General features: G+C 49.0%; 1 protein-coding gene across 1 annotated transcript; it reads right to left on the bottom strand.

Annotated features, from left to right (window-relative positions):
- Positions 1–1,520: 1,520 nt before the first annotated feature.
- Positions 1,521–5,287, bottom strand: LOC149369611 (uncharacterized). The gene is made up of 2 exons (XM_089575342.1): positions 5,036–5,287; positions 1,521–3,421 (listed from the first exon to the last, which is right to left on the bottom strand). The coding sequence occupies exons 1-2, from the start codon at positions 5,112–5,114 to the stop codon at positions 1,521–1,523; spliced, it is 1,980 nt and encodes a 659-aa protein (XP_089431468.1). The 5' UTR covers positions 5,115–5,287.
- Positions 5,288–12,671: the final 7,384 nt, after the last annotated feature.

Consider the following 12,671-nt stretch of genomic DNA (forward strand, 5'->3'; position numbering starts at 1 on the left):
TGGAGAGACATGGGAGAGGCCTTTGCCCTGCAGTGGGCGTAGTCAGGCTGATGATGATGATGTGAAAACATTTACTCCATGAGTGTGGAGTAAAAAGGTGGACTGTCTTCCATTTTACTCTCAGGGGGGAATAATGGAGTAAAAATGAGGATTTGCCTGCATTTACTCTAGTCTAGAAAGGGTGTTAATTGTGCCAAATAGTCCACCAGAGCCGAAATGGAGTTAAAAAAATCTCTGCCTCTCCCATAACCAAAAGTAGAGTAGTAAGCATGAAATGTTTACGGGCATAACACGTTTGTTGTAGATGGTACTAGTCAAAATCTTGAAATGGGTTCTCTTTGTGGTCTTTGTGGCAGGTCTTTGTGGGAAAGAGGGTAGGCCTTTCTGAGGTCTGTTTGGTGTTCTAAGGTGGCTCCATATTGTATAGTGACTGTGTCGAGTTCCCCGTCATTGTGCGCCTCCCGGTTAGCGTATCTCGGTGGCTGGCGTCGGCATCAAAGCAGGTTTTGATAAATCTGGCTCAGCCCCGGCGCGTCGTCCAGACGTGAAGGCCGTGTAAGAGGAATTATAATCGCCGCCATATATGAATGGGTGGCGTTTCGGCGCTCAACCCTGCGTCTCGGACGCTGCAAACCCATCGCGCAACATGGTATGAGGCCCCGGAGTGGGCCCTGGTTTTGAAATATTAACCGAAGAAAGCTACAGCATGCCTTATTCGAAATTCATGCCAATCATTCTAACCATATTCGAAAACACTAGAACATTTTCGATTCGTATAGAATAAGTTTTATTGGTTGGTTTATGGGCGTTTAACGCTCCAAAGCGACTGAGGCTATGAGGGCGCAGCAGCAAAAGGTTCCGGAAATTTTAGATCACCAGGGGTTTTTTAACGTGCACTGACATCGCACAGTACACGGGCCTCTAGCACGGGCCTCCATCAAAATTCGGCCGCCGCGGCCGGGATCGAACCCACGTCTTTCGGGTCAGCAGCCGAGCGCCATAACCGGTGAGCCACCGAATAATTTGGAGGGCATTGTTTGATTCGTTGGACGAATTGAATGACAGCATATTGGACTCACTATTTCAAAATTTTGAATATTCGGATGGCCCTTGTCTGTTTGAATGAATCGAAAGTCCGTATTACGACTCCGAAGAAACGACGTTTCCTGTTGTCTGGATCCGCCCAGCACCATTTATTTCTTCTGCCGTGGTGATCATAAAATTAACGCTAGATATTGTCGCAAAGTCTGAATAGAAAGGAGTAAAAAGTGAGTAAACTGACCTCTAGAGCATCCTCTTTTATATAAAGGAGCGTACCTGGTAGGCAGTCTAAATTAATAAATAAATGAGGTAAGTGACGGCATCTATTACTGCACATTCAAAAACAAGGGTTTATTTCTAAATAAGGCAGCCACTATGATACGGGGTGTGGGGGAGAGGGGTGTAGTAGTGCGCACTCGAAGAGCCTAAAAAATGATCGCATTCGTTTCTGTTTGTCACCCGCACAATGGGCGGTACTGTTAGTGCTGCTGTTGCTGCTGCTGTTGCTGCTGAAGGAATCCGTTCGCCGACTTCTGCTGCGACGCAGAGCTTAATGAGCCCAGCGAAAAGGCGGTTTTCATAGCCGCCCCCTTTGCTTGCTGCAGCTTCTGAGAAGCTTTCTGTTGCGAAAACACGGCGGAGTCTAAGCCGGGAATGGCGGCGGACTGTTGAGAGGAAGCACGGTTGCCGGAAAGCTGCCCACCCATTCCTCCGGCGGCGGACGCTTGGCTGGTTTGAACCGAAGATTTCTGTTGGGACAACTGACCACCGGCAAGGACTGATTGTGACGCCGACTTCAACTGTCCCATGAGCGACTTCTCACTTTTCAATAAAGATGCGGACTGGCTTTGCTGGCCCATTGCCTCCTGGCTTGCCTGCCCAATCTTGCTAATGCGAGACATAGAGGCGCTTTGACTCATTTGGCCGACGTGCTTTTGTTGTCCTGTTAGCGCGCTGCCGACGTTGCTTCGCTGTGCATCGCTGCCACGCTGCAGTAGCACAGTTCGTTGCTGGCTCTGGCCAGTTCCCAGCTGAAACTGCGGCGACGGATCGCTGCCACTAGCGCCTTGGAACGCTGACGTCCTCTGCTGGCCCGAGCTCATCACCTGGCGCTGTTGTTGCAGTACGCCGTTCCCTCCGGTCTGCTGAAATTGACTGCTGAATGATTGTCGCGAGGCGCCGAAACCACGTTTGCTGCCCCATCGACGCCCGCTGAACGACTTCTGAGCGAAGCCTATCTGTTGGACCGGTCGATGCTGGAAGCGCACGGCTCTCATGATTCCTACCGCCTTGAAAGAAGAGAAGTGGGTCTGGTGGGTCTGGTGCGACTGATGCGCCAAATGCTTCAGGCTAGAGTGCTGCGTGTGTTCCACACCGCCCGACATGCTACTAAAGCGGGAGGCGTGGCGCTTGAACGTGACTCCGGCGCCGCCTTTCGCCAAGCTTTTCTGGTTCCAAGACTGCTGCGTGCCGCCTCCCAGACCGAAAGCCCGTCGCCTCGACTCCTGGCTTGTTTCTCGTTCCAGAAACCCGCTGGCGCTCCCACCTTTGAAACCCTTAGTTCCTGAGGACTGCTGTTTATCTTGGAAGCTGTCGAAAGACTGGCCTTTAGCAAAACGGCTTTGCTGACCTCCTTTGAGGCTGGTACCACCGTTTTGGAAGCTGCCTAGCTGCTGGTTTTGCTCGGCGCTACCAAAGTTGCTGCCCTTCACAAAGCCTTTGGCTCCCCACTGACTTCCAGAACCTCCTTTGAAGCTGCCACTTCCTTTGGCGCCACTCTGCCCTGTTGAACGCTGGGTTTGTTTAATGCTGGTCGAAGAACTTCCTTTGGTCAGTCCTTCACTCCAAAGTTCTTGACCTCCTTTAGTGCCCTTTAATCCAAAGTTTTGCTCAATCTGTTGCGAATCGCCCAGTGAAGCGCCTTTAACGAATCCTTTACTCCACTGGCTTTCCGAAGCTCCACTGAACCTGCTGCTTCCTTTGCCACCTTTAAAATCAGTAGACTGCTGGCTTTGCTGAGCGCTCAGGCCGAGGCCACCTTTGACAAAACTTTGCGCCTGTTGGCTGCTTCCTGAAGCCTGCATCCCTTTGAAACCGGAGGTTAGCGCCTGTTTCGCCATAAAGCTCTTCCGCTCAATGCTGCTCCCCAGGGACTGCGATCCAAGTCCGCCTTTGGTGCCGATAGATGTAAGACCGCCTTTGGTCATGGTAGCTCCGCCCTTAGTGCCACCCAAAAATCCTTTCACCGAGGACGCGCCCTTGGTGCCGCCGCTACCAGCGAAACCACCGCCAAACTCGTCACCGTAGAGCAGGGAGCTCCCTTTTCCGTTGCCGCCTTTCACAGAACCCTTGACTCCTCCTCCTTTGACGAACTGGGCGCCTGCGTACAAGCCAAGCCAGAGCGAGCGGTTACCACTGTATTCAAAGCGGTTGAATAGGATGCAAACCAGATGGTTTATGGGTTTATGGGGGTTTCACGTCCCAAAGGTACTCAGGCTATGAGGGACACCGTAGTAAAGGGCTCCAGAAATTTCGGCCTCTTTAATGTGCACTGACATCGCACAGTACACGGGCCTCTAGAAATTCGCCTCCATCGAAATTTGACCGCCGCGGCCGGGATCCAACCGGCGTCTTTCGGGTCAGCAGCCCATAACCACTGAGCCACTGGATGCAGACAAGAAAAAGAATAGTAAAGAAGTAGGGATTGTGGGCTTAAGTCGCGGGGTACCCTTTATTAGTAAATATAAACATTAACTTAGAGAGAGAAAGAGGCAGAAAAAGGTAAGTCAAAGAGCTTAACCAGGCGTAATCAGAGCCTGACCACTGCATACACGAGGCGAAAGGTTATTCTTAAAATCGCGCTGAAACGGAGTAAGAGCCACGGCACAGCGATGGGAGGCACGCACGAGGGAGAGAGTGTAAGCTTTAAATACTCTAAAAAGTCTTGCAGAGCTCTCGTCATTGGGCGCCCATTCCAGGACTCCCACGGCCTTTGCTGCCCGGCTAGTCTGTTCAACAAGACAAATCTGAACTTCCCAGCTGGTCACCGTTGCCTCCACTGCTCCGGAGTAGTGTTGTAGAAGAACTGAGGATTGGGCGAGTGTTGTGGATCATGGGTACAGCATCTATTTCCTAACAGGCACATGTGGTTTGGACAAGTGTGGGTTTCTCTCCGTACAAGGGACACGTGTCCTTGTCCACAGTCGGGTGTATCTTGTATAGAAAGAGATATGGGTATAAAAAGAGATATAGACAATAAACTTTCTGAAAGCTAGCAGCGGGGGGAATAATTTGGTGTTTACATTTTTTTTCTCCCTCGTTCATGTCGTCAGTCGAACAAAAGAATATGCGGAGCAGTTTTCTTGTATGGCGCCGGGACACTTAGCAGGCCTTGAAAATTGATAATGTCTTAAGCATCCCAGGAGAAAAGCAGCAGGTCGCGTTTTTGCTTTTGGTGTGGTCGCTTGAATTCAGCAGCATGACTTCTATCCGCAGTTACCAGACTCTGTGTTGTGCGGATTAATTTGTGCATGTGAACATTTTGCCCCCTTAGCCGCATTTACGGTTCTAAGATACCAACAGCTTCATAGTAAATGACTTCGAGAATGCATGAACCTGCCAGGAAAACTAGACTCCACTGAAGTACATCGGTTCAGTTAGCCTTCATCTTGAGCAAGGCACTGATAATAAACAGAGATTATATACCTTAATATGTATGAGTTGTTTTGTTATGCGCCCACTGTTAGCGAAAGCTCGAAAGGCTTGCACACCGCTCCTGAAGAAATCGTCCTGGAAGATGGCACTGGTCGCGAACGGACGCTTTAAGTATTTTTTCCGCTTGAATAAGAAGCCGCGCTTTGCCCGGCGCCTGCATTTTATGCATCAACCACAAACATCGCTTTACTTATCCGTCTGCACGCACAGAAAAAAAATTTCCCCCCGTTCACGCGAACTTCCGGGTGGAAAAGCAGAGCGACAGAGACGTGATACTTACTAGCGTATGTCTGGCGCTCCCAGCCGACACTGATCACCAACACCGCGAGCAGGGCCAACAGACGTATCGACGTCGCCATGCTGTCGAAGTGTCCGGAAACCACCGCGTGCCTGATGTGTGCTCCGTGGGCTGCGGTTGAGCGACACGGCCTCGCAGCTCCGTGTTCTGCCGTTCGAAGAAGTCTCACTGGGCGTCCGGGCGGCGAGTCATCGAATCGGGAAGCGCAGGCAGCAGCGTCTCCTGCCAAGCTCAATCAGCATCCACCGGACTACGCAGAGGCTGTCCGGCCGGCGCCTTGTTTTTGAGGAGGCGGCTCGATTTACGACCCGGCACGTAAGCAGCTTGGTCCAAGTGGATTGCTGGTGGGAGGGGAAAGCGCGGACAAAGCTGACAAGCCAAGCCTGCGCTACAACCCGAGGTTAGGAACATGGTGAGGGGTGGGCGAGAGGAGCGGCCTCCGAGAAAGGCGGCTCTGGGCCTGCGCGCAGTTCCGTACAGCATTCTGGAACCACGCATGAGTCGCGCGTTCCAAGCTTGAGTGCTCAATAGTCACGTAGCGGGCCGGAATGGCCGGAGAAAGCAGACCTCCTATCGTTAGGTTGCTCGCAGACGTTAAGGCCGTGAGATGTACCACTCGTTATTACCGTTTGACTGAGAATACCTGGACATCGCATTTTTGTTGCCGCTTTTCTTCCGCCTGACGTGCGCCGTTATCGTCACGCTGTAAGTGCATGGGGCGCTATTGTGGTGCGGACAGTGTTAACCCTTCGAGAGGGCATTCAGGACTGCGGAATGCTGTTGTTCCCTTTCCTTAACTTCGCTGTGTTTTCGTGTCTTTATGTTTTATTGATCTTTTTTTTTACTTTTGTTCCTATGGCCGAAGCGAAACAATCGATCCCTGCCCAGTAAGACTTATTGGGAAGTGGCCACTCTCCAGTCACGCGCTCGGATTCGTTGCCGCTGCTCGCAAGTCGTGAGGCGCCGCGCGAACAACACTAGTGAGGCAGGCAGTGGGCAGCGGTCCGGTGCTGATTGAAATACAGCGAGCGCCGCTCGGACCCCGACCGCGGCCGCGGATCACGAGTGGGAACGAAGCCTGTCAATCCATAACGATCTCACGCGCCGCTGCCGCCTCCGATGGCGGGCGTGAGCTGCCGCACGTCCTTTGACCCGCTGCAGTTCCTGGCCGCTGTAAGCCACCGCAGCTGGGGGACGTATGTTTGCATTGAAGCCGACCGCGAGCTTGACCGCGGCCGCCATAAGCTCTCTTTAGGGGCGGCCAAACAGCATCTTCGCATTCGGCCAACGGCGCTCGCTCGCAGCCTCCTGTTTCCGCTGGTTGTGCATCTTGATTCCCAACTACTTACACGACGGGAAGATTTGCATGCGACTCTCGAGGTTGGCGGTCGCTGCCTCGTTTTCCGGGAAGCGAGGAGGTGCTCGGGCGTTCGACGAACGCTGCGCGGCCACCACTTCGCTTCCGGCCCGGAAGGCTTCTTGCGCGCTGCCGAATTAATGCTAAGAAGTCAGAGCAGCCGCGTTGACAGGAACGTAATGCTGGCGTGTCGAGTCCGGTGATCTACGGTCAGCGCTCCGCACATTTCGGATGCAAAAGCGCGGCCACAGGGGCGTGCTTGAACTTAGCAAGTCAGATGCACTCCTCTGCGGATGCCGAAACAACTGCCTACAGAGACCGTGGACTCACTTTTTCTCGTTGTCATTTGTGAAACACATGCTCATTCGCCGCCGCCCTTATCGCAGCAAAACTCGTTTCAACAGCTCTGAGGAGGTTGGACGTTTAAAAAAGAACATAATTATTTAAAGGCTGTCGAAAGTCGCTGGGGTCCTCGTGTTCGCTGTTGGGCTTTCTGCTGGCTTATTCGCCGTCGAAAGCTGCGTTTGTTAAGATGGAATCCCAGCAAATGTGGCGGGACTATGAAGAACTTGATCTACAAGAGCCACTGACCTCTGCGCTGTGATGTGGTTAAACGGCTCCAACCTGAGCGCTGATTACTTCATCCGCTTGGCGATTAGCGTCATGACACGAATTAACAATGCGCGTTCCGGGGTTAGTTAGGGTTGGTTGGTTTATGGAATTTAACGACCCAAAACGACTCAGGCTATGAGGGATGCCGTGGTGAAGGGCTCCGGAAATATCGAGAACCGGGGGTTCTTTCACGTGCACTGGCATTGCACAGTACACGGGCCTCTATAATTTCGCCTCCATCGAAAGTCGACGGTCGCGGCCGGGATCGAACCCGCGTCTTTCGGGTCAGCAGCCGAGAACCATAACCACTGAGCCACTGAGCGGTGGCCCCTCGGGGCTAGTTTGTTCACACGGTTTAATTGAAAATCAATTCAGCACTACTTTTAACGCTCCCGTCCTGTAGAAAATCTGGCGTCGTTGGCAGCGTCGTGAGCGAGAAAGCAGATGACCCGTCTGCCACCTAGGTTCTCACAAGGGTCTCACAAGCCCTGCCGATGGCTGTGTCTCAAAACAGCGCCACCTGCCAGGGCTGATCACATAACCGATGCATCACTGTGCCAGGAGTGGTACGATGACTACCAGCGATCTATGAATCTAAAGTGAAGAATGACCACGGAGAATTACGAATTACTTATACATAGGAAGTAACCCATTAACGCTATTCGATTTGTTATTTCTAATTATAACCGAACAGCCAGCACAACGTTAATGAGGTCTAATGTCGGTTTTTGTTCTCTGTCTTTGCGCCCTAAAACTTTTAGCATTTGCATGTTTCATTCTATCATGAGTCTCTTCATCGTGAATTCATCATGTTGCCTAGCTACCGCTCCTCACGTGTCGACCATCGCAACAAGGTTGCTCTTCCTAACTGGCCCACTAACACATTTTATTATTCATTCTTGCCAAACACATCTAAAAATTGGAACCACCTTCCCGCAGAGATCGCATCTATATCAGATTACACTCTTTTCAGGCAAGCATTGATCAATAATTTTTGTGATGTCACATAACAGTTTTATAATGCCTTTTTTTCCTTTCGCCATTTTCTTGTTATTGTTATTCATGTCTTGTTTTGCTTTTCGATTTCCTTTTCTAGTGAAGTTATATTCGTTTTCTCGCTTTTTTAGCCTTTCACGATTTATGATTTATTTTGTATTTTGTACTATATACCTGCCGCTGTCATGTTCTGTTTTTGCTGTTTGTAACCCATTCCCCTCTACAATGCCTCGGCAATTGAGGGTATGAGAAATAAATAAATAGGTAAATAAATAAACGTTATCGTGTCATACCTTTAAGGCGGAGATCAAGTGTCGCCTACAGTGTTTTTTTTTTTTTTTTTGAAGGGCCAAGGAGCGCAAGACAGCACTTCTGCCGTCATACGTGTCCTGTGTTAGTCCTTCAAAAATAGCGATGAATGACTTTTCAATCTCATGAAAGGGCTTGCATCAACTCCCTCCGTCGCTGGTCCCCTTTCGAATTTGCATCACGTTCCCGGGACCAACGTGTCGGGAGCACCGACGTCCGTTCAGATTTCATTGCCATTTCGTCGCGCCTTCTGTAATATGATGCTGCAATCATGACAGCGCCTACCCATTTGGCGGGAAGGTCCTTTGAATAAAGAAACCGTAGATACAAACCGCGAAGTGCTCGATGTCAATGCTCCATAAATTCATTCCCACCGAATGCGTTTGAATTAGTGACAGATTACCGCGCATTTACTCTGCTGTTGTTCTGAAGGGAGTCCCCACAAAAGCTGCGAAACCTCTGCGGGTTAAGAACACCTACGCAAACTTTGTTATAGAGCCTCTTTTGGAAAATGCCGAGACGGGCTGCACCGTTATGAAATCTAGCTGAATCATTCCCATGATGCGCAGACCTCACGTTGACACACCTAGACTCTGCACCTTTGGCACACTTTGGCCCTGCTTGTGTGACGATACAGGCCTCAGAAGCTCATTTTACAGCTTTACGATGGTAGGAATGCGTACTAAGAGCTTTGAAGAGGCATGAGTTGGGTCACTTACAAAGCATTTGGCACCCGACACCAAATGCTTGGTAAGTGTTTTCGGAGATTTAAACAATGGCCTGGTTAAGGTGCGCGCGAGGCTTAATTCCTGATCTTCTGCAAAGCCTAAACCGGTCTTTGAAACATTTTAGAGATTGCTAATAATCTGACCTTTTTGGTTAGAGTGTGTCGTTGTCAACATATCAGCTGAATATTACATGCCCCCATGCTGAACAGAACGCAAAATAACGCTCACAACTTGGCTTGCCCTTTGCTGAGAACTTAACAACTCCAGCTCTCCTTTGTGCAACGTGTATACGTGCATAGGTTTCGCAACATCAGGCTCCTTCAACGACCCCACAGACATCACCCAGCAACTACAACGACTAGAGAATCTAAAATAGCAAGCAAGCGGAGCGCTGTTGCGTAGCCTATGTAATGTCGGCAACCCGGCCAATCATGTTTGCTGTGACAGTAAGCAAGCACTGCCTGAAAAAAACGAACGATAGGGTGCTTTTTTATTTTTTTTTCATAGGCCTGCATTGCCCATGGGGAAAATTATATATTATCCGTAAAAAAAGTAAAGTACAAAAAAGAAGTTAAAACACAAGAACAGCAAAAATAATGCAACTGATAGAGAATGAAAGTCACAGAAAGCAGACCTCAAGCAAGACTAAGGAGAACATGATGGGCGGAACATTGCTGTTTCGGCCAAACGATTCCATTCATTTATCGTAAATGGGAAGAATGAATGGTGAAAATATACGTGCGGCAAGCAATCTAGCAATCTCTCAAACATTTTTCGAATAATCAGTTCTAGTGATAAATATAGCGCTGAGCCTTCAGGTAAATACATTTGTCTATACCAGCGTCACGATCAAATACGCTGTTCAAAAGTTTCAACCTAAAGAATTTTCTCCTTTTTGTACAGGGGTTGGCACCCAAGCTCAGTTTTAATGTTTTTTATGCTGGAGCCGAAGTTATTTCAGTGACAAATGTGCAGCGCGCTTTTAAAAACGCTCCAGATGGCTAATCAGGTTGCGCGTATGTGGGTCCTTGATTAAACATGGAAATAAGCGATCACGTTTTATAATGGGAGAAAGTGCAGTGGCGTCTGTGAGCGAGCTAGAAAATACGAAACAAGAAGGAAATGTACGAAGAGAAGGAAGAGTAAATTTAGATTTCCTCTAAATCCCCGTCTACAAAACGCACTCGAAAAATTGTTTCTCGAGTTTATTTATGAAACATAACTTTTATCGCAGATTATGTAGCGTGTACTCCTGAAGCGTATTTCAGGGGCCCCTTTAAAGGTAGTAAAATGTACAGGCCGTGGTTAGGGCGCTCGGCAACTGAGCCGGGGTTTGCGGGTTCGAATTCGAACGCGGCGGCAGCGTTTCGAAGGAGATGAAAGGCAAAGGCTCCTGTGTACTGTGCGATGTCAGTGCACATTAAAAATCCCCAGGTGGTGTAAATTATTCCGGAGATCTCCACGACGGCACCTCTTTCTCTCTTTCTCTTCTTTCACTCCAACCTTCCTCCCTTCCCTAACGGCGCAAAAACCAATTTTCAATATTAGTTTTTTCCGTGATTGACTCCCCACAGGAACCATGACCTGAGGAGTGCACAGCGAGGTATCTTTTGTTAACCTTTGTGGTATCTATCTCCTCAGTGCAGTCATCCTGGTTTTAAATTGACGGTCAACGAGAGGATTCTTCTTTCTTAATTTTGTGCCTATTTAATTCTTTCAGTCCACTGCATGCATTTCAGCGCAGGTAAAATTGTTATACAATATTTAAAATTATAGTTCCGTATCTGTGGAGCATGCTGTTCTCAATAATCATCGACACGGCTTCCACAAGAGGCTTTCAGTGGTCCCATATAGCTAGTGGAAACTGTACATACGGTGTCTGAGGCCTTACATGGAAAAAGCTATACCGACTTATTAGTTGATATGCAACTTCGACGGAGTATTGCACTCTACTAACCAGAGCCAAGCTCTGTTACGTGAAATGCTATTATGGAAGCAGCAATTTAGTAAAGTAGAATAATTCATTTCTAGTGCTCAAGAAGTATGAAAAAACTGGTAGACACGAGCTGCTTTATATTCTTCGGGCACCTGCAGCGGACGCGTCACCCATAGGAGGCTTTCGCTGAGGCGCATCCCACATAATGGCGAGCAGATATTTCTGTCCACGACATCGATCGAATCGAGGCGTGAGGTCATCGATTCATCCATGCGTTTTGTGCTTCGGCAAACATTTGAAACTCTCACCGATAAGTGTTTGACCTGCGGCCTTAGTGCTCGTGAACCGTCTAGAGAATAACAGCCTGCGGCGGACGCGTCACCCATAGGAGGCTTTCGCTGAGGCGCATCCCACATAATGGCGAGCAGATATGTCTGGAGCAGGGCAGAATGGTGGGCCTGTTGATATGGCATGTCAAGGGACAAAACCAGCCAAAAAAGACGGAAACACAAGAAGAGAACGACACAGGACAACGACAGATATTTCTGCCCACAACATCGATCCAATCGAAGCGTGCGATCGTCGATTCATCCATGCGTTTTGTGCTTCGGCAAACATTTGAAACTCTCACCGATAAGTGTATTTTTCTCATTTTTACCTGTGGCCTTACCGCTCGTGAACCGTCCAGAGAAAAACAGCCTTTATCGCGTTTATAACGCCTCTCGTTCGGCAACTTCCACGTGTCAGAATTTCGTGCTGCGTGCGATAACGCGCGAATATTTGTTTTTAAAACACTCCACTCTCGAGACATTCGTCATCCACATGCGAAAAGCACACCCCTCTGGCCGCAGCCTTTTTTGATAAGTCCGCGTCATCATTTGCATTTCAAATGTTGGATCGAAGGCGCCGCGCTACCGTAAATCGGCGCCTATGCACAAGCCGAATGCGTCATAAATCTCATGCTAAGGTTATGTTCATTCCGGTGGATCCTGGGCTTGTGCTATAGGTGCGGCTGAGGAGTGCGCCTGGGTGGTAACGAGAGCTATAATGGCAGTGGAGAGTAGCGGGTGGCATTGCATAGAGTGAACACGTTTATTAAAGGTGCAGTGAAGAGGAATCTGAACTCGTCTTTTTGCCGCGGGAACTAAATCTACACGTTCCGAGCATTCTTAGAAACTGGGACTTATTGCCCTGTGTGGCCGATTTCCCTGATTAAATCGAATTAACGTCCGGCTCCCGCCTTTTTTTTTTTAATTTTCCCTTGTACGGTGGGCGGAGTCGACCAACGCGTGGAGTGTCTTTCAGCCAGCTCTGTGGAGGCTTGCCGCTCGGCCATCGGCGGAGTAATACGTAGTAATCCGTAGTAGCAAATAGTCCGCGCGTATTTTTATTTCTCCGGGATTATTTTGCGGCTATATTATCTGCTAATGAAACTATTTATTCATGGAAACCTAAAAAACAAAATAAAGTCAAAGCAAAGCCTCCACAGAGCTGGCTGAAAGGCACTCCACGCGTTGGTCGACTCCGCCCACCATATTTTTTTTAAATTTTATTTATAAATACTGCTGTCTCTGAGCAGAGGCATAGCAGGAGTGGGTAAATACATGAGTAAAAACAAATAACATGGGTAGCATAGAAATAGATAACACAGAAGTATTAAAAACAGATCAACGGGTCAAA

Source organism: Amblyomma mixtum, chromosome 1, assembly GCF_055824585.1.
Source record: "Amblyomma mixtum isolate Tamu chromosome 1, ASM5582458v1, whole genome shotgun sequence".
NCBI lineage: Eukaryota > Metazoa > Arthropoda > Arachnida > Ixodida > Ixodidae > Amblyomma > Amblyomma mixtum.

Excerpts from the sequence above, each read along its gene's own strand:
- LOC149369611 (XM_089575342.1), bottom strand. The coding sequence starts at position 5,114 with ATGGCGACGTCGATACGTCTGTTGGCCCTGCTCGCGGTGTTGGTGATC. Across the intron at positions 3,422-5,035 it reads GGAGCGCCAGACATACGCTA|GCGCCCAGTTCGTCAAAGGA; the intron begins GTAAGTATCACG and ends GCTTGTACGCAG.